This window comes from Hypomesus transpacificus, chromosome 17 (assembly GCF_021917145.1).
Source record: "Hypomesus transpacificus isolate Combined female chromosome 17, fHypTra1, whole genome shotgun sequence".
Taxonomy (NCBI): domain Eukaryota; kingdom Metazoa; phylum Chordata; class Actinopteri; order Osmeriformes; family Osmeridae; genus Hypomesus; species Hypomesus transpacificus.
The window spans coordinates 1341377-1360848 of record NC_061076.1 but is presented as its reverse complement, the minus strand read 5'-3'; the positions used below and the strand labels follow the sequence as shown (position 1 = coordinate 1360848).

Here is a 19472-nt window from a genome sequence, read left to right as displayed (position 1 = left end):
TCTAGCCGGCTAAAGTTTAAATTGTCTAGAATCCTGCACCACCCTGTTGCTGGTGCTGTTCATGTGCTCTCAATGAAAATGCATCACAAGATAATTGGGTTTAATGTGTTTAATGTGTGGAAACGTGTGATCTAAACACGTTAATCTAAAATGTGTTTCTAGGAGAAGGTCAGGTCTAATACTGGTGTGGCGTGGGCCTGAGGGCCGTTCTGCCCAGCAGCACCAGGGTGAAGGCTCCTGTCAGGCCTGCGTAGCAGAGCAGGATGACCCAGAGAGCCTCAGCCCTGGCTGGGTCGGACAGTCCGAGGCGGTGCCCTAAACCCAGGTACACCACCAGCCTGATCTCCGCAGCTCTGCGGCCCTGCAGCCAGCAGTAGTACGACCCTGGAACACAGCACAGGACTTACACACTCAGATACACTCTTACACACTCAGATACACTCTTACACGCTCAGATACACTCTTACACACTCAGATACACTCAGATACGCTCTTACACACTCAGATACACTCAAATACACTCTTACACACTCAGATACACTCAGATATACTCTTACACACATATACGCTCTTGTACACACACAAACTTACACAACACTACCCTGAATGGAGATCTACATTCACATCTTATTCATCTAGCAGACGCTTTTCTCCAAATCAGCGTACAAAGAGTAGGCCTAAGCAAGATGTAAACACAGCAGATTATCAAAGCCCAGAAGCGGGCGTGGCCTACCTGAGTCTTCCTGGAGGGCGGGGTTCAGGTGGAGGTGGTGACCTGGGTCGATGAACAGGCGCGGGGATGCCAGGTGGAGCCCCTCCAAGTGCTGGAAGCGGTAGATGGGGGAGGAGCCCATGTCCCAGGCCACGGCGTGCTGGGGACCAGCCCCGGGGCAGGACAGGACCAGGGGGGTGGAGGCTGGGTGGTTGTAGTGGTAGATGGGAATGGAGTCACTGGGTCCTTGCTTCTGACCGTAGCCCAGGAACTTCAACAGGGCCAGCTTCTGGGGGGGTGGAGGGGGCCTGGGGGGGGGGCAGGGGACCGTGCAGCTCCGCACCCCCAGCGTGGCTCCCAGGGGGGGTCCTCCTCCCTCTCGGGTCAGGCCCAACCTCTGGGGGACGGCCCCCGAGTGACAGGAGACCACGTTGGGGTCTTTGCCCCGGTAACGTACGTGGAGGTAGGGGCTGCGGACGTAGCACAGCCCGACTCTGGTCTGCTCCCCGGCCTGGCCACAGCGGTCACACAGGGACCAGGGCCGGTAGCTGGTGAACACCTGCGGGCACAGAAACGTGACCAGCTGAGATGTGGACGCAGTACGGAGGGTGGTGCTACAGTTAGATAACCATGTGGACGCAGTACGGAGGGTGGTGCTACAGTTAGATAACCATGTGGACGCAGTACGGAGGGTGGTGCTACAGTTAGATAACCATGTGGACGCAGTACGGAGGGTGGTGCTACATTTAGATAACCATGTGGACGCAGTACGGAGGGTGGTGCTACAGTTAGATAACCATGTGGACGCAGTACGGAGGGTGGTGCTACAGTTAGATAACCATGTGGACGCAGTACGGAGGGTGGTGCTACAGTTAGATAACCATGTGGACGCAGTACGGAGGGTGGTGCTACAGTTAGATAACCATGTGGACGCAGTACGGAGGGTGGTGCTACAGTTAGATAACCATGTGGACGCAGTACGGAGGGTGGTGCTACAGTTAGATAACCATGTGGACGCAGTACGGAGGGTGGTGCTACAGTTAGATAACCATGTGGACGCAGTACAGAGGGTGGTGCTACAGTTAGATAGCCATGTGGACGCAGTACGGAGGGTGGTGCTACAGTTAGATAACCATGTGGACGCAGTACGGAGGGTGGTGCTACAGTTAGATAACCATGTGGACGCAGTACGGAGGGTGGTGCTACAGTTAGATAACCATGTGGACGCAGTACGGAGGGTGGTGCTACAGTTAGATAACCATGTGGACGCAGTACGGAGGGTGGTGCTACAGTTAGATAACCATGTGGACGCAGTACGGAGGGTGGTGCTACAGTTAGATAACCATGTGGACGCAGTACGGAGGGTGGTGCTACAGTTAGATAACCATGTGGACGCAGTACGGAGGGTGGTGCTACAGTTAGATAACCATGTGGACGCAGTACGGAGGGTGGTGCTACAGTTAGATAACCATGTGGACGCAGTACGGAGGGTGGTGCTACAGTTAGATAACCATGTGGACGCAGTACGGAGGGTGGTGCTACAGTTAGATAACCATGTGGACGCAGTACAGAGGGTGGTGCTACAGTTAGATAGCCATGTGGACGCAGTACGGAGGGTGGTGCTACAGTTAGATAACCATGTGGACGCAGTACGGAGGGTGGTGCTACAGTTAGATAACCACCTGGTAGCGAGCCGGGTGGTTCTGAGGCGTGTTCTTCTTCTTCAGCTGCAGGCGTCGCTGCCTGGTCTCCCTCCCTTGGAGGACCACCCCCTGGGCCTCCTGCACGTCCACGTCGTAACCATAGAAGAAGTCTCCGGCGGCGGTGCCACAGAGGTAGTGCCCTGAGTCCTCCGTCTGGGCCCTGAACACCAGCAGGCTGAACAGACGGATGGAGAAGCGCCCACGCATGTCCCCCCCTCGGCCCACCTGACAGGAGCACCACTCACTGTACATTCAGTCATGCTAAACAATAGAATCACTGTAATGATCATTTAACCAATCTCAAATCATATGATAAAGCAAAGTGTAGTATGATATAGTTGTGTAATATACTGTAAAATTGTAAGCTATGACGTAGTATATAAAGTATTATAACACACACACCCTCTCCCCCCCACACACACACACACCTTACACACACCCACACACCCTCCTCATACACACCCTACACACACACCCTCTCCCCACACACACACACCTGCTGGGAATCGACCAGGGCGGTGCCATGCAGGTCTGTGAGCACCTTGGTGGCTCCACGGTCCCCCAGCTCTCTCTGGTAGTACCACACCACCTCCAGGGCCTGCTCCGGCTTGCAGTGGCAGGGCAGCTCCAGGGTCATGCCAGCCAGGTAGGCCGCGTTGTCAAACACCAGGAAGGCCGGGCAGGCGCGATGCGTGAAGACGTTCTCCCGGTCCTCAGGGGCCTCGAACGCCCCAGCCAGGAGGAGGGGCAGGAGGAGGGGCAGGAGGAGGGGCAACAGGGGCCCCTGGTGTGGGAGGGCAGGTGGGCGGGATGGGAGGAGGAGGAAGACTAAGAGGATACCCAGGGAAGGAGCCAGGTCCAGGGGTAGAAATGAGAGGAGTCCCATCAATGGGTCATGTTGGATCATCAACATCACAACACTCCACACCTCAGAAACAGGAGGTCAGAGGTCAGACTGGAGATTCCGTCTCATCTAAACTCCTGTTCTGCGGTCAAATCTGTCTCCAGTCATTTCCAAAGGACAAAGGATTGATTAGTTTGCAGTATTTCCCAAAAGCTTCAGTTGAACAGGTGTACGTACACCTTTCTCCTCCCCCTAGTCTGGGTTCTTCCTGTGAATGGCCGCCGTGTCACAATGATACTAAGCATTCTAGAATGTTGAAATAGACCAATAACATCTCCCTATGTCATTAAAGGCACACACTGAATTTTTCAAAACATATTTATTGATACGACAAGAAAAGTGTGCTTTACTTCCCCACTTTCCAATTGTTTATAAGGTTTCATAACATACACAACAATATATTTCAAGCAAGGTCGAGCCCCGTATCCAGGCCGTAGTGTTATTGTTGAGTGGAGTGAGGCTGAATCCCATACAGCTGCATCAGGTCAGCTATTCTCTGGTTTGGCTTCTCTGTGTCTCTGTAACCCACTGTAGTTTCACTGCAGTATTCCTCCTCCCTATCCCTCCTCTCTCCCTTTCCCTCCCTCCAACTCCTCTCTCCCTCCCTCCCCCTCCTCTCCCTCTCTCCCTCCCTCCTTCTCTCTCCTTCACTCCCACCGCCCCCCGTTACCCCTCTTTGCTCCTCAGCATCATCAATATTCCCTTCCTCTCCTTTTTTCCCTTTCTCCTCTCCCCCGCCGTCACCTCCCACATCACCGCTCCTCCCGCGCTGCCCCCGGCGGCGCTGAGCAGATGTGGCCAGCAGGGGGAGCAGCCTCTCACAGGCGCCCCTCTCAGAGGGGCTGAGTAAGGCCAGGTTGAGGGAAAAGCGGGGGGTCTGGGTCAGTCCTTCCAAGACCTCAGTCACCCTGCCCTCATCACCAGGCTGAAGACCCTCACACAAAACCACCAGGAACTCACCTGGTGGGGAAGGGAGGGGAGGGGAGGAGAGGCGAGGAGGAGAGGGGAAGGGAGGAGGGGATTGGACAGGAAGGGATTATTTAAGCAATGTATTTAAATCAACTTCTATTCATCGAGGTTTCTCTCATTTCCTTAATATCTCTTCAGGACGCATCCAGATCAAATCAGCAGAACAAAAAACGAACATCAACACAGACTTCCGTCAACTTCCCCCGCCGTCCTACCTAGCAGTCCGAAGCCGACCTCTGCCCTGAAAATGTCCCTGAGGGCCGGCCCTCCTACAGCCAGCAGCAGCCTGTAGCGCCCCCTGGAGGCTCCAGCCAGCTGACGCCAGCACCTGCTCAGCTCAGACGTGGTCCTGGGCAGGGTCTGGGGGAGGGCGCACTCTGAACTCAGCATGGTGGGGAGGTCGTGTTGCTGACTGTGTGTGTCGGTGGAAGAGTAGGAGGAAGAGCAGGAGGTGGAAGAGGCCAGGGAGTTCCAAGGTTGCTTGCGAGGACCCCCTGCCTTGTCCTTCTTGTCCAGAGGTCTTAGGTGAGAGGCCTGGACAATGTCTCTGGAGGAGTGGAGGACGAGAAGGAACATATTTATGTGATTCCACATAGGAGATGGATCTAGATATAGGTCAGTGGTAGAACAACAACAAAAAAAGATATTATCACTGGGGGCATGTGCGTCGCTTTGGACTAAAATGTCTGTAAAGTGAATTTATTCTAATGATGGCTTTAGCAGTTAATAGATACCATGAAACCGAAATGCCAAGAGTCAATCTAGCGTTAGCTTTCTAAACGGTAAAGTGAAATCGGTGTGCTTTACCTAAACTCTTCGTATGATCCAACTTTCTGGTGCAAAGCTCGAAACTTTGCGTCATTTTCTCTCTGGTACTTCCTGTCTGCCTCGAGGGCACCTTGCAGCTCGCGCTCCAGGGCGGAGAAGTTCACGATCTCTTCCGACATCCTGAACGTGCGACTGTTTCGGTCAACGGGTGAAATGTGCAAACAGCTCTTTGCTAGGTAGCTAATCCAATTTCATTCGGCTAACTGTTCACCAGTTTGCTGCTAGTCAAAGTCTTGGGATTCACTTGGAATTCCGAAGTTAAATTAGACTTAACTAGGGTGGTTAACACCATTGTCATATTCCAAACATTACCTGACGTCTTTGTGTGTTTCTGCACCGGTCCCTCTCACTTAGTAAACACACGTCCCCATAGCAACCCCGGATCGCGAGGCGCATCTTGGCCTTAAAACCAGCAGAGGGCAGGATTGCATAACGTGATTGCCACCACCGTTGTCTTCAACGCACTTTGGGAAGGACGTTTTAAAATCAATCTTAAATATGTTAAAACTACAGCAGGTAAATGAAGACATCACATAGCATGTAAAAATACTTTAGTATAAATGAGATACAATACAGAAGCAAGAGAAATGCATCTATCTGAACAACATTGTTGCAGGGTCAAGGCTACATTTTATTTACAAACAAGCCTCAGAGCTAAAACACAACGTTAAAAACGTACATACACACGTACATAAACGTACACACAAATCACATATATTTTATTACACTAAGCCCTAAACACATTTATATCAATCCCATGGTACAAAACAACATGTGCAAATATCACTTTTTCATTTGGAAAGATCCTTGTATTTAGATTTTAAAAAAATCAAGCACAGTGGAAACAGAAACATAACTTAAAATCCAGCACACTTCTGTTTACATTCACATATGAAACCATAATTTTAAACCCTTAATCACATCAACACAGTGAACATTCAGTTACAACGTACAAAATAAAATGTTGGTCTACAGCATACTGTGTATGTATGGAATAAGTCCTGGCCAATTCCCTTTGATGTCTCTCTAGTCCCAGGAGAGGGTTCAGGGGTCATGGGGGTTCAGGGGTCATGGGGGTTCAGGGGTCATGAGAGGGTTCAGAGGACATGGGCGGGTTCAGGGAAGGAGCCAGTGCATGCGTTCTCTCAAGCGGGGAAGACCGGGGTCACATGACCTCCCTTAGATAAACCGCTACCCCGATGTGGCTGGATTGTTGACAGTTGTTTGAAGGAACACAAGCATTTTCCTGTCATGTTAAATCAGACAGTGACCTCAAGGTTGTTTAAGACAAGTTGCATACATGTGATTAGTTAACCTTGCCCTCACCCCAGCCTCAACCTGGAGGAACAGAAGACCACATCACTGATCCAAGGTCAGACATGAGGCCCAAACCATTTTCAAGTACTTGAAATATATTTTAAATGCACAATCGAACCAATATGTTAAACCCCATAAGTGCTGACCCTGATTCAAATCAAACATACATCAAGAGTATTATATTTACACAGGTTATTAGGCCTGGTGACCCGCCCCCCCCCTTCCATCCTCTGAGAGCATCAACAGGTAGTTGGCTGGCCTGGGGGGGGTTGGGGGGGGGGGGTTCAGGAAGACAGTAGTTACATCTCAGTCCAGTTTGTGATCCAGTGTTTTTTAATCTTCTTGTTAGAGGGTGGCTCCTGGATGAGGAAGCCATCGTTGTCCTGGTAACGCTCCTCCTTGCCGATCTTTACGCCGTGGTAGGTAGGTACGCTCTGACAGGGCCGCTCCCTGTGAAAGAAGCCACACTGCACACACACACACACACACGCACACTCACACACTCACACACACACACACACACTCACACACACAAACACACACACAAGACATACACACAACACTTATTCAGCATGAATATCTCCATTCAACAGCTGAGAGATTGCAAACAACCAGCCCCACCACACAGTAATCTCTGCTAAGCGGTTTAGTGGGACAGACATGTAAAGGGCTGGGAAAAAGAGCTGGAGTCTGTCAGGCAGCAGCCGGCCCTCGTGCTGTTCAAAGCATCAAACAGCCACGCATCCTCATGCAGAGGAAGAGGGGAGGCTCCTAAAAGTGAGACATGGAGCTTAAACACGGAACAAAAGGAGTCTCAAGAGTTACGGCTCAGTAGAAAAAACACTTGAAAGTGAGCTTCAAACAGGCAGAGGACCCCAGCAACCCAGAAGAGAGGACACCAGAGGGTGCAGAGAGGACACCAGAGGGGGCAGAGAGGAGCTCTGGGGCGAGCAGAGGTGCAGTTTTACCCAGGGGACCCAGTGCATGGAGCCAGGGGGCCTTGCGGCACGGCTTGCCCATCCTCAGTGCTCCTCGTTCAGCCGCTCCACCTCCGAGGGCTGGGTCTTCATCTGGGCCTTCTGGGCCTTGGCCTCGTACAACTTCCTGGTGCTGGCCCGCTTGAAGAACCCGCACTGGCCAGCGGAGGAGTGGGGAGGGGCAGAACACATCATAACAGGGCCTATGCTGTTGCCACGGGGACCATGGAAGACGTAGCCATGGTCGCCGTGGTCACTAGTCCTTATTCACTGACATGACCTGTACCACGGTCGAGGGTTTCTGGGTAGTGTCACTCACACACACACACACACACTCACAAACACACACACTCTCTACTGACCGCACCGCTCGTTCCCTACCTTCCACATGAGGATGATGATAAGGCCCAGCAGTAGGACTCCTGCCACCGCAGACACGATGATGATCCAGAGAGGGGCCTGGTACGGAGCCTCCTCCCCCAGCTCTGGGTCCACCTGCAGGGTGAACTGGAGAGGGTCGGGGGGGGGGGTACAGGATGGGGGTGAGGAGGGACGACTCACTGTCATCAGTGTTTTCATCATCAGCATCATCCTCGTCTCCACGTTGTTTAGTTTAGTTTGTTTTGTCGTTACTATGACAGCATGACAGGTTACGACTGTACCACGCCTCTATTATGACTCTGCTGTGTTGCGACTGTTGTTATGACTATGGTGTGACTGTGTTATTACCTCTCTGGATTGAGTGTCCATTCCGATGGTGGGTTTATCTGTCACCAGTTTCAGAGTAGCCAGGCCTTTCACTGTCACTCTCCACGCCTCAGTGAAGTCCTGCACACACACACACACACACAAAACACACTTCCTCAGCCCCCATTGGAATACTCCGCACTGCTACTACCAGTCCCCTCATGTCAGGTCAGTGATTTCCCCAATGAAAGCAGCATGCTAGTGTTGCTGGGAGGTGACCTCTGACCTCCAGCATGGTGCTGTTCCACAGCCTGGCCTTCACCACCAGCCTGGCAGATCGGCTCATGTTCCTCAGGGGGCAGATGAACTTGACGCAGCGAGCCGCACCACCGACGCAGTCCTGGGGGGGGCAGCATTGAGATGATTAGCCATGAAGCTAGCATAGACAGATGGTTAGCCATGAAGGTAGCATAGACAGATGATTAGCCATGAAGCTAGCATAGACAGATGGTTAGCCATGAAGGTAGCATAGACAGATGATTAGCCATGAAGCTAGCATAGACAGATGGTTAGCCATGAAGCTAGCATAGACAGATGGTTAGCCATGAAGCTAGCATAGACAGATGATTAGCCATGAAGTTAGCATAGACAAATGATTAGCGAAGAAGCTAGCATAGACAGATGGTTAGCCATGAAGCCCACAGAAGTGTGTTGTGTGTGTGTGAGTGCTTCATTCTCTGACCAGTTGGACGGTCTTCTTGCGACGGCCCTGCACGTTAAGGGCGGCCCTGGTTTCTCCTCCCTCCTCCCCTTTAACTGACTCCACCTCTCTCTTCCTCCTCTTCCTGGTTTCCTCCTCCGGTAACTAGAAAGAGAGGTGTGCGAAGACACACAGAGGAAGAGAGGCAGCAACAGAGAGAAAGAGATGGTGAGAAAGAGGGAGAGAAAAAACATGGGGAAGGAGAGACAGAGAGAGAGAGAGAGAGAGAGAGAGAGAGAGAGAGAGAGAGAGAGAGAGAGAGAAATTGGGGAAGTATAGGAAAGGAGAAATACATGTTAAATGAGACATATTATAATCAGCTACAACCAAGTGTTGGTAGCAGATATGTTAGTGGGTCAGAGGTCAGAGGTCTGAGGTCAGAGGTCAATCATGTTTACCAAGAGTTCGAGAGGGTTAACGATGTCACCGGGGGGAACACAGTGGGTGTCAGACGTTCCAAAAGTCTCAATCTCTGTGAGGTACAACAGCCACTTCCCATTGGCTAACTCCCATGGCCAATCAAACTCCACCTCCAGGTGGCCAAGTCCACCTAGGGGTTTGCCGTTAATGTTGACCTGTGAGACAAGAGAGAGGATCAGGAAATGAGGAGCCGTTTGTAATCAGGAAGTTCAGGCATTCCTCTGAGCTGACAACGAAAAGCGTCATAACTGTCTGTCTTATGTTTGAATCTTAGATCGGTTTGAAATGTACTCAATGCTGTGGCAGGGTTACTGTTACTGCATTGGTCACATCTGGTCAGCGAATAACAATTTATTCCAAACTGAGTAACCTATTAGGATACAATAAAATGACAAATGAGTAACTTCATCAAATCTGTAATGTTGTTTAATGAATTGACCTCAAATGTGAGCTGGACAGGACTTCCCACGTCTAGCGTGGTCTTCATGGCTGACTCCCCCCTCACCTCACCGCTAAACAGGGTTAGGCCTGTCTGTTTCACCCTGGAGGAGGAACAGGAGAGGAAAAACACACTGCTAGTACTACAAACACAAAGTTGGGTGGGTGGGGAGGGAGGCAGGCAGGCAGGCAGGCAGGCAGGCAGGCAGGCAGGCAGGCAGGCAGGCAGGCAGGCAGGCAGGCAGGCAGGCAGGCAGGCAGGCAGGCAGGCAGGCAGGCAGGCAGGGGACTCACAAGGTAAAGGAGGCCTCCAGGGAGTACTCCACCACCATGACCAGAGGAAGAGGCTGGAGGTCACTCTGTTCACTCAGCCTGAGGGGAACACACACGACCGTGAGCTTGAAGGGTTCACTGAGATCAAAGGCTACTAGGGGTTAACGTGTGTGTGTGTGTGTGTGTGTGTGTGTGCGACTCACGTGGAAAGTTGCAGCTGGGTGTTTATCTGCTTGGTGTCCAGGCTGATTTCAGAAGTCTCAAAAATAAGTTGGATCTGAGTCTGATATGAATAAGAGAAGAGAGGAGAGGATAAGAGAGAATAGATTGAACACTTGACACCATGCAACTGCATACACCATGCATCTGTCCTTTCAGAGGAGAACCCTACCCTCTGTTTGCTGGGAAACGGGTTCCCCAGTTCACACAGTAGAACCATGTTCTCCGCTGCACAGCCTACCACAGGGGCCCCGCTCTGTGGAATCCAGAACACACGGAACAGCAGAACCATCAGTGTGAGTCTGCGTTTGTTATTGAGAGCTAGACAGCACTAGAGTACACTGACCTCAGAGCGCACGCCAGAGTACAGAAGGGAGGGGGGGATTGTCATATTCAGCAAAGCATTGTGGGCATCCTCTGCTGGTTGTCCAGGCGATGGAGAATTGGTTACGTGGACAACCAATAGGAGCTTCTTGACACTGGTGCTGTACTGGAACACTTGCTGGCCCTCCCGGCTACACACACACACACACACAAAGATAGAAGCATGGAGACAGAGTAAACCCAGAGGTGGTCAGAGGCAGGTGCCTGTGCTCAGCAGGCGACCTCACCTGGGGAAGGGCACCTGCTGCTCGTTAGTGAACGCTGCCGTCATCTGCAGGTTACTCTGACACCTGTTATCTAGACCACACTCCTTCTGGATGTGGATCTGAGAGGGGAGGGGAGGTGAGGGGGGGGGGGGGGGGAGGGGGGGGGAGGGGAGGGGAAAAAGGGACAAGCAGGAGGGAGGAAAAGAGAGAATGAGAAAGAGGTAAACAATGAAAAACAACCAACTCAACAGGTATCCATCCATTAACGTTCTGATAGGAACAATGATGGTTCAGTGTGTTCCCCACAGGGTTCCAGGTGTAGAGGTTGTTGCAGAACCACACGTGATCCATGTTAGGGTTCTCACCTCGGTTCTAAGGGGGCTGGCCCTGCTCTCGCTGAGCACAGGGAAGGAGTCCAGGTTCTGCAGGGTTCCCCCTTGTTTGGGTGCTTGTCCTTGGTAGACGGACACGTTGAGAGCGAACTTCACCGGCTCCACCTTGTCTCTGAGGGGTGTCTAAGAGGCAAACAGGTGAATGTAGTAAATACTGAACCATGTTTTGTGTTATACTTTCTATATGCCTTATTTGTATGTCACTTTGGATAAAAGCTTCTGCTAAATGAATAAAAGGAATGTAAAAAATGTGAGTCTAGTGGATAAAAGTAAAGTTGTCGTTTGGTAGCAATACAGTGTAGTATAGTGTATCTGGGTCTCTCACCACCAGACCCAGCTTCAGTGTTCGACACCTGGTCGCCGGCATGGACAGGAAACCGGTGTAACTTCCCTGATTGTTGTCTTGGAAACGGACCCGAGAGTTGTGTCGAGACAGGTCGGCATTGACTGTGAACTGCATGGCTGATGGGAGAGAGAGATTGAAAGAGAAAAGAGGGGGAGAGTGAAAAAGAGAGAAGATAAAAGTGAGCAGACGAGGGGGGGGGGGCATTTACACAAAACATATATCAACAATAGTTTAATATAAAATTTAAATCTTCACCAAGAAAAAGAAACATCTGAATATTGACTTTGCTTCAATAAATGTGTCAATATAAGATACATTGAATGTTTGTTTGTGTCCATGTGTGTGTACATAGAAGTGTGTGTTTCCATATGTGTGTGTGTGAGACCTCCAGCAAACAGCAGATTTATTTGTCTAATAATATCAGGCAGCGGTAACAGGATTTATGCCCCCACTGAGGAACTGGGGAGATTCAAGGGCAAAGCTGTGAAGTCATCTTATTAGACACGTCCCTTACATCCCTCCTGAGAACTGTGTGCACACGCCTGTGTGTGTGTGTGTGATTACATGTGTGTGTGTGCATAGGTGACCACTTGTGTGTGTGTGTTTATCTGTGTATGCATCTCTGTGTAAGCATCAAAGGTTCGAGGGTAGTCACCTAATGTTGTAGCTATCCATCCTCCTCCCCCTTCATTAACAATGGCTTTTAATTGACTGGTTCATCCTGCCAATCAATCACTTTAACCAATTACATTTTAGAGCAAGGGGAAAGTCCACTAGGAGCCCTTGAGAGCCAGCATGACAGGGCATGGTGTCATCATCACAACCCCAGCATCAATAATCTGAGACAACTGAGACAACAACTGCATCACAATGTGGACGTTCGGATTTCATGGGTCACAGCTGTAACTCGTCACCAACGGCAACAGGACCCAAAATGAACTAGAATCTAACAGTAGCTAACTGCTACTCCTTAAAACAAACTTAAATATGCAAATCATCACTAAGAGGCCAAATGTAGCTGATCTTCCCATCTACCATGATGCATTCACTCAGACACGGCTGATCCCGTGTCAGACATATGTAGGATGAACTGTTTACCCATGAGAACCGATACTAGGACATAGGTTTGGGCTGAGCCCCAAATGTTTACAACGTCTGGCTCCGCCCCTGCCTACTGCCACAAATAGAATCCCATTCTGTGGGAAACACAGGCGTGTTACACAAACGTACTGATGTTCTTCTTCACGTCCTTGTCTCCTGTGCTGAGTGTGTAAGAGAAACACACCTCCACCTCCACACTGCAACACACACACACACAATATGCACATTACACTACACATTCTGCCAGATTAATAAGAACTATAACACCAGAGATATTCATAGAAATAATCTAAAGATACATTATGTTTTTATGAAACCATTTGGACGCACTCCACAACACAGATGTACAGTAGGTGTAGGTGTGAGTAGGGAGTGACAGTTGTCTCACCAGTAGTCACACTGGCTGGGATCCACAACCTCAGGAGAGACCCTCAGAGTCTGGTTGAGGTGGATCACTGGACGGGCTCTGACACACACACATTTCATATTATTGATATATATCTAAGTGAGTACGTGCTTGTGTTGTGTGAGTGTGAGTGTGTGTGAGTGTGTGTGTGTCAGTGTGTGTGTGTGTGTGTGTGTGTGAGTACCGGAGCAGAGCTACGTGGTTGTCCAGAGAGCCCACCAGCAGGTCTGGGTAATGGTTCTGGTCCACATCCAGACCTGCACTCAGGCTGTACCCGAATGTCGAGAACACCCCGCTGCCCACATCCTTCCCCTCGATCACCTGCATCATCATCATCATCATCATCATCATCATCATCATCATCATCATCATCATCATCATCATCATCATCATCATCATCACCACCGTCATCATCATCATCATCATCATCATCATCATCATCACCACCGTCATCATCATCATCACCACCGTCATCATCATCATCATCATCATCATCACCACCGTCATCACCATCATCATCATCACCACCGTCATCATCATCATCATCATCACCACCGTCATCATCATCTTTTGTGTTGTTTCTATACCTGACTGGGTTCTGTGGAAATGCCCTGGGCACTTCCAGTCCAGATAGACACACTTCCTGTGCCGTGGAAGGGAGCGCCCACTGCTAAGTCTAGAATCAGAGGGTGAGGGAGCAAAACTTATAAATACACTAATCTGGACTAGGCCAGACTATCCATAAACCAGACTAGTCTAGTTGGTTGACGCTTATACATTTTTATTTTATTTTAATCTTCTACACAGACACAACTAAAATACCCCTTCGCCACAACTAAGATTGTTTGTTGACGTTGGTTACCTTGGAAGCCATCTTGGTTGATGTCTCCCAGGGCGACCACCGACATTCCGAAGGCGGAGCCTGCCGGGCCCCTGAGCGTGACGCTGGCGTTCTGGCGGAACGTTCCGCCCTCATTCATGAAGACGTACACGGCCCCGCCCTGCTCCAGCTTCTTGTGGAAATAGAACGGGGCTCCGACCACGAGGTCGTTCCACCTGGAGAAGGGGAGAGATGCCACGAAACGGTATTGAGGCGTATTGTGAGAGGCAGAGAGAGAGAGAGAGAGAGAGAGAGAGAGAGAGAGAGACAGAGCGAGAGAGAGACAGAAAGAGAGAGAGACAGAAAGAGAGAGACAGAGAGAGAGAGAGAGAGAGAGAGAGAGAGAGAGAGAGAGAGAGAGAGAGAGAGAGAGAGAGAGAGACAGAGAGAGAGAGAGAGAGAGAGACAGAGAGAGAGACAGAGAGAGAAAGAGAGAGAGAGACAGAGAGAGAGTGTGTGTACATGTAAATGGAACCTACCCGTCGTTGTTGAGGTCTGTGATGGCCAGAGCGTTGCCAAAGTAGGATCCCATCTGCTCTCCTCTCAGGGTGAGGTGGGGCTGCAGCTGCTCCTTCTGGTCGTTTGCAGACGCCGTCCGAGTCAGCAGCATCACCGAGCCACAAGCATCATCCTTGCTGTCTTTAGGAGCTCCCGTTACCACGGTGAGGGCATCCTGGCTCAACAGGGCGCGGTCCTCCGCCACAGAGTAACCTGCAAAACACACACACATACACACATACACACATACACACATACATACAGTATATATAAACACACACATACACACACACAGTATATATAAACACACACATACACACACATACAGTATATATAAACACACACACACATACAGTATATATAAACACACACATACACACATATAGTATATATAAACACACACACACATACAGTATATATAAACACACACATACACACACAAGCACAGTATATATAAACACACAATTACACACACATGCACAAACACATGTATGCAGTATATATAAACATACACACACACACACAATCAATCATGTGTTCCTCGAGAGGAGCGTACCAATGTAGATGTGGTGCCTTTGCAGGCTGTTGAGGGAGATGGTTTTGCTGCTATACTCATCTTTAGGGTTCTTCCAGGTTACATGAACGTTACCTGGAAACACACACACAAAGATAAGCACGCACACACACACACATTTGGTAACTATGATTTCTGATTCAAAAGGCCGCAACTGTTAAAAACAAAAGCCATCAAAGAAATAGCTGTACAATAAATCTCAAATTTAAGAATGTTCAAGTCATTTTACACATCACTAGTGTTGTGAACTAGATTCATGGACAATAATGTGAAACTGTGATTATTCCTCAGAATATAAGTGTACCATCAAAATCTATAACCGTTCCATCCATGTAGTTGTACAAAATTTGTAGGCCTATTGTGTGTGTGTGTGTGTGTGTGTGTATGTGTAGGCCTATTGTGTGTGTGTGTGTGTACGTGTAGGCCTATTGTGTGTGTGTGTGTAGGCCTATTGTGTGTGGGTGAGAATGCTCTGCTCTCCCAGACTGACCTTGCCACGTGTAACTTCCTGGGGAGCCAAAGATGACCTCATCGCCCACGATGGCGGCAGAGATGCCCATGTTACACATGACCTCGTCGCTAATCTCGCCTTCATGGTTGCACACCTGCTTCTGCCAGCGCCAGTCCGACACGTCCTGCAGGTCGTTGCCACGGACATAGCATTTCCCAATCATCTGTCTCAGCTCCTGAACCCCGTACAGCTTAACGAAGCGATGACCGCATGCCTGGGAGAGGGGGGGAGGAGAGGAGAGAAGGGGGGAGAAGGAGGAGGGGGGAGGAGAGGAGAGAAGGGGGGAGAAGGAAGAGGGGGGAGGAGAGGAGAGAAGGGGGGGAGAAGGAGGAGGGGGGAGGAGAGTAGAGAAGGGGGGAGAAGGAGGAGGGGGGAGGAGAGGAGAGAAGGGGGGAGAAGGAGGAGGGGGGAGAGGAGAGAAGGGGGGAGAAGGAGGAGGGGGGGAGGAGAGGAGAGAAGGAGAGAAGGGGGGGAGGGAGGAGGGGGATGTACAAATGTACGTCACTCTAGATAAATGTGTCCTACTTAATGACCAACTGACGTTGAGATCCAACCTGTTGAAACTGCTGCCCACAGCTGAGTGATAACACTTCCAGCCAATTAGGACAATGACTCACCAGGACCCGCCCCTCTGGCTGTCTCTGACTGGCTACGGTTACGCCCAACCACATTCCCTCCACACGGTCCCCCTTCACCAGGTCTTTGTCTGTGAAACACAAACAGAGTCATCCTGCAGTGTTAACACAGTAGGGATCAAAGAAGATCAAAGCATTATCACAGAATATCACAGCATCATCTCGGACACTACAGTGATGGAACTGAATAACAATCCTTTTACCAGAGCCAATCAGGTTCATCCTGCTGCAGTCTGATTGGTCAGTGCTGATCGGGCAGGTGTACACTCCTCCAGTTTCATTGGCTGTGACGTGAGATTCAGCTTTCTCCTTGGGCGCTCCTACCAGCAGCCTGGCCAATCGAACACAAGTACACAAACATGATGTCTGTACAGTAATGTGTTCATTAAGCACACACTTTCATCCAAAGCTACTTACTGAGTCACTAACTCACTGCCACTGTACATATGCCCCATAGCAGAAGTGTTTTTCTGATCTTGATTCTCTCTCTATCCCTGCCTCTCTCTCTCCCTGCCTCTCTCTCTCCCTGCCTATCTCTCCCTGCCTCTCTCTCTCCCTGCCTCTCTCTTCCTGCCTCTCTCTCTCCCTGCCTCTCTCTTACTGCCTCTCTCTCCCTGCCTCTTTCTCTCCCTGCCTCTCTCTCCCTGGCTCTCTCTCTCCCTGCCTCTCTCTTCCTGCCTCTCTCTCTCCCTGCCTCTCTCTTCCTGCCTCTCTCTCTCCCTGCCTCTCTCTCCATGCCTCTCTCTCTCCCTGCCTCTCTCTTCCTGCCTCTCTCTCTCCCTGGCTCTTGGTATTCTGAACACAGTGGGATGAGGTGGGTTCTGATGAGAAGAGGTCAGACAGAGAGAGGGAATGAGAGAAAAAAGGAGAGAGGAGTGGGGGATGGAGGGAGGGAGGGGAGTAAGGCAGACAATGACAGAAGGAGGAGACAGGGACTGGGGGAGGAATGAAGGGCACCTTCACCGGCTCGTCCCTTCATTTGCCCCCCTGATTGTCTCATCCAGTTTGGGGGTATAATTTAATCTGGACCACCCTCTTTTTCCATCCATCTGTCTGAGCACTACCTCTTCCCCCTCCCCCTCGCTCCTTTTCTTCTCCCTCCCTCCTTTCTATCCCCTCCATTTTACTACGTTGCCTTCCTCCAAACCCTCTCTCCTGTGCTGTAGGAGTCATGTGATCCTCCAAACCCTCTCTCCTGTGCTGTAGGAGTCATGTGATCCTCCAAACCCTCTCTCCTGTGCTGTAGGAGTCATGTGATCCTCCAAACCCTCTCTCCTGTGCTGTAGGAGTCATGTGATCCTCCAAACCCTCTCTCCTGTGCTGTAGGAGTCATGTGATCCTCCAAACCCTCTCTCCTGTGCTGTAGGAGTCATGTGATCCTCCAAACCCTCTCTCCTGTGCTGTAGGAGTCATGTGATCCTCCAAACCCTCTCTCCTGTGCTGTAGGAGTCATGTGATCCTCCAAACCCTCTCTCCTGTGCTGTAGGAGTCATGTGATCCTCCAAACCCTCTCTCCTGTGCTGTAGGAGTCATGTGATCCTCCAAACCCTCTCTCCTGTGCTGTAGGAGTCATGTGATCCTCCAAACCCTCTCTCCTGTGCTGTAGGAGTCATGTGACTGTAGGAGCAACGAGGAGGAAATGACCGTGTCACACGACAAGGTGAAGTAACGGTGGCATGGAAGGACAACACGCACACACAAATACACACATTTACACACGCACACCCAAACGTGCACATCAACCAGACACACCACACTGATGTGTCACAACAGATCCATGAACACACAGGTGGACACACAGCTCGTCCGAGAGATGGCCCCCAGGCCTCAGCCTTCAGCTGGGGACGGCAGGCAGCTCCAGGCAGGCAGGCAGCTCCAGGCAGGCAGCTCCAGGCAGGCAGGCAGCTCCAGGCAGGCAGCTCCAGGCAGCTCCAGACAGCTCCGGGCCGTATAGGGCCCTGTGCCCAGGAGGCATGCCTGGTACGCAGGCCTCTGGCCCTGCAGCCCCCTTGGCCCTGCTTCCACCTCTGACAGGAATCACACGGCTGATGTGAGCTCTTACATACTGTACATACACATTCAAACAGACACACACACACGCACACAATGAACAGGCTGACATGAGCTCTTCTGCCTCACTGAAGATCAGCCATGAGTGGAATATGCTTCTCATGCAGCGCTGCTATCGTCTCATCTTTTCTGGAGACATCTGCAAGCTACTGGGTGTGTGTGTGTGTGTGTGTGTGTGTGTACTCATGTGCATGTACAAGAGCTCAAATCCCTTTAAACCAAGCCTTTTTATCTTGTTCTGGTTCCACAGCATCACACAAAGGCCTTGCCCCTGTAGGTAAACACACCTTTGCAGCAGGCTAAAGACCCGCTCAATGTGTCCCGTAGCTTACTACGGGAATGAACTGAGAGACTGAGAGAAAGATACAAAGGAAGGAGAGACAGATAGAGATGCGAGGAGAGAGAGACAGAGAGAGATGTGAGGAGAGACAGAGAGAGATGCGAGGAGAGAGACAGAGAGAGATGTGAGGAGAGACAGAGAGAGAGACAGAGAGAGATGCGAGGAGAGAGACAGAGAGAGATGTGAGGAGAGAGAGACAGAGAGAGAGACAGAGAGAGATGTGAGGAGAGAGAGACAGAGAGAGAGATGTGAAGAGAGAGACAGAGAGAGAGACGAGGAGAGAGAGAGCGACTAGAGAAAGAGAATCAGTGATTATTGTTCTCAGGTATGGAGGCAGTCATGGGGAACGTAGCACCCGCCATCATGACAGATTACACACTGTGCCCTGCACAGCCACTCAAAGACCATGGGCTGCACCACACACACACACTCGTCACAGTACAGCTGGGTATGGAAGCCAAGTATGATGAGTACAGCAGTATAGACTTTAATCTAATAAAACACAGAACAGTAGAGCAGAGTACAGTAGAGCGGGTAAGAGTATAGAGTAGAGCAGAGAAGGGCAGAGCAGGGCCTAGTCATGCTAAGGCAGGTAACATTCATTTTATCTCATCATCTCAACCCTCAGGCTGACAAACTAGAACCAGAGATGAAGATGAAGATATGACACAGATAGCTTGATGACACATGCACATGTACACACACAACCCCTACCCCCTACCCCCTACACACACACAAACACACACACCTATCCCATTTTCAAAGATCCCCATGCACTGAATGTGGTTTGGCACATTCCATTGGAATAACAAACCAAAGGAGTGGCGGAACACGCATGAGCTGTCATGTAGACCTAGGCTGGGTTACACCCTGCCCAGGCCTGACCTGGGCTAACATAAGCCCTAGACCTGGGCTAACATAA

General features: G+C 50.5%; 2 protein-coding genes across 3 annotated transcripts in view; both read right to left on the bottom strand.

The window, feature by feature from the left end:
- Positions 1 to 175: 175 nt before the first annotated feature.
- Positions 176 to 5530, bottom strand: ccdc103 (coiled-coil domain containing 103). Its single transcript, XM_047038171.1, has 9 exons — positions 5429 to 5530; positions 5096 to 5236; positions 4504 to 4835; positions 3990 to 4279; positions 2912 to 3199; positions 2403 to 2640; positions 1457 to 1494; positions 734 to 1271; positions 176 to 384 (listed from the first exon to the last, which is right to left on the bottom strand). The coding sequence occupies exons 2-9, from the start codon at positions 5233 to 5235 to the stop codon at positions 176 to 178; spliced, it is 2073 nt and encodes a 690-aa protein (XP_046894127.1). The 5' UTR covers position 5236; positions 5429 to 5530.
- A 196-nt stretch (positions 5531 to 5726) lies between these two features.
- The window catches only part of LOC124479538 (integrin alpha-3-like), a 15694-nt gene continuing 1948 nt past the window's right edge, over positions 5727 to 19472 (bottom strand). For both annotated transcript variants that reach the window (XM_047038310.1, XM_047038311.1), the window contains exons 2-26: positions 16344 to 16471; positions 16123 to 16211; positions 15485 to 15719; positions 14977 to 15069; positions 14402 to 14633; positions 13905 to 14098; positions 13630 to 13718; positions 13227 to 13363; positions 13025 to 13102; positions 12766 to 12833; positions 11515 to 11651; positions 11163 to 11312; positions 10819 to 10916; positions 10554 to 10722; positions 10380 to 10463; positions 10192 to 10271; positions 10010 to 10087; positions 9717 to 9819; positions 9256 to 9432; positions 8840 to 8962; positions 8384 to 8497; positions 8140 to 8238; positions 7792 to 7917; positions 7402 to 7566; positions 5727 to 6900 (exon numbers count right to left, since the gene is read on the bottom strand). In XM_047038310.1, the coding sequence (XP_046894266.1) occupies positions 7456 to 7566; positions 7792 to 7917; positions 8140 to 8238; positions 8384 to 8497; positions 8840 to 8962; positions 9256 to 9432; positions 9717 to 9819; positions 10010 to 10087; positions 10192 to 10271; positions 10380 to 10463; positions 10554 to 10722; positions 10819 to 10916; positions 11163 to 11312; positions 11515 to 11651; positions 12766 to 12833; positions 13025 to 13102; positions 13227 to 13363; positions 13630 to 13718; positions 13905 to 14098; positions 14402 to 14633; positions 14977 to 15069; positions 15485 to 15719; positions 16123 to 16211; positions 16344 to 16471 (2992 nt within the window). In that variant the 3' untranslated portion in view covers positions 5727 to 6900; positions 7402 to 7455. The remainder of the gene's footprint in view (positions 6901 to 7401; positions 7567 to 7791; positions 7918 to 8139; positions 8239 to 8383; positions 8498 to 8839; positions 8963 to 9255; positions 9433 to 9716; positions 9820 to 10009; positions 10088 to 10191; positions 10272 to 10379; positions 10464 to 10553; positions 10723 to 10818; positions 10917 to 11162; positions 11313 to 11514; positions 11652 to 12765; positions 12834 to 13024; positions 13103 to 13226; positions 13364 to 13629; positions 13719 to 13904; positions 14099 to 14401; positions 14634 to 14976; positions 15070 to 15484; positions 15720 to 16122; positions 16212 to 16343; positions 16472 to 19472) is intronic.

What these genes read in the sequence shown, in the direction of transcription:
- ccdc103 (XM_047038171.1), bottom strand. Translation starts at nt 5,235, where the DNA reads ATGTCGGAAGAGATCGTGAACTTCTCCGCCCTGGAGCGCGAGCTGCAA. An exon ending in CCCTGGTCGATTCCCAGCAG is followed by an intron (nt 2,641 to 2,911) that starts GTGTGTGTGTGT and finishes TGCTCCTGTCAG; the next exon opens with GTGGGCCGAGGGGGGGACAT. An exon ending in GTCCACATGGTTATCTAAAT is followed by an intron (nt 1,272 to 1,456) that starts GTAGCACCACCC and finishes CTGTGCCCGCAG; the next exon opens with GTGTTCACCAGCTACCGGCC.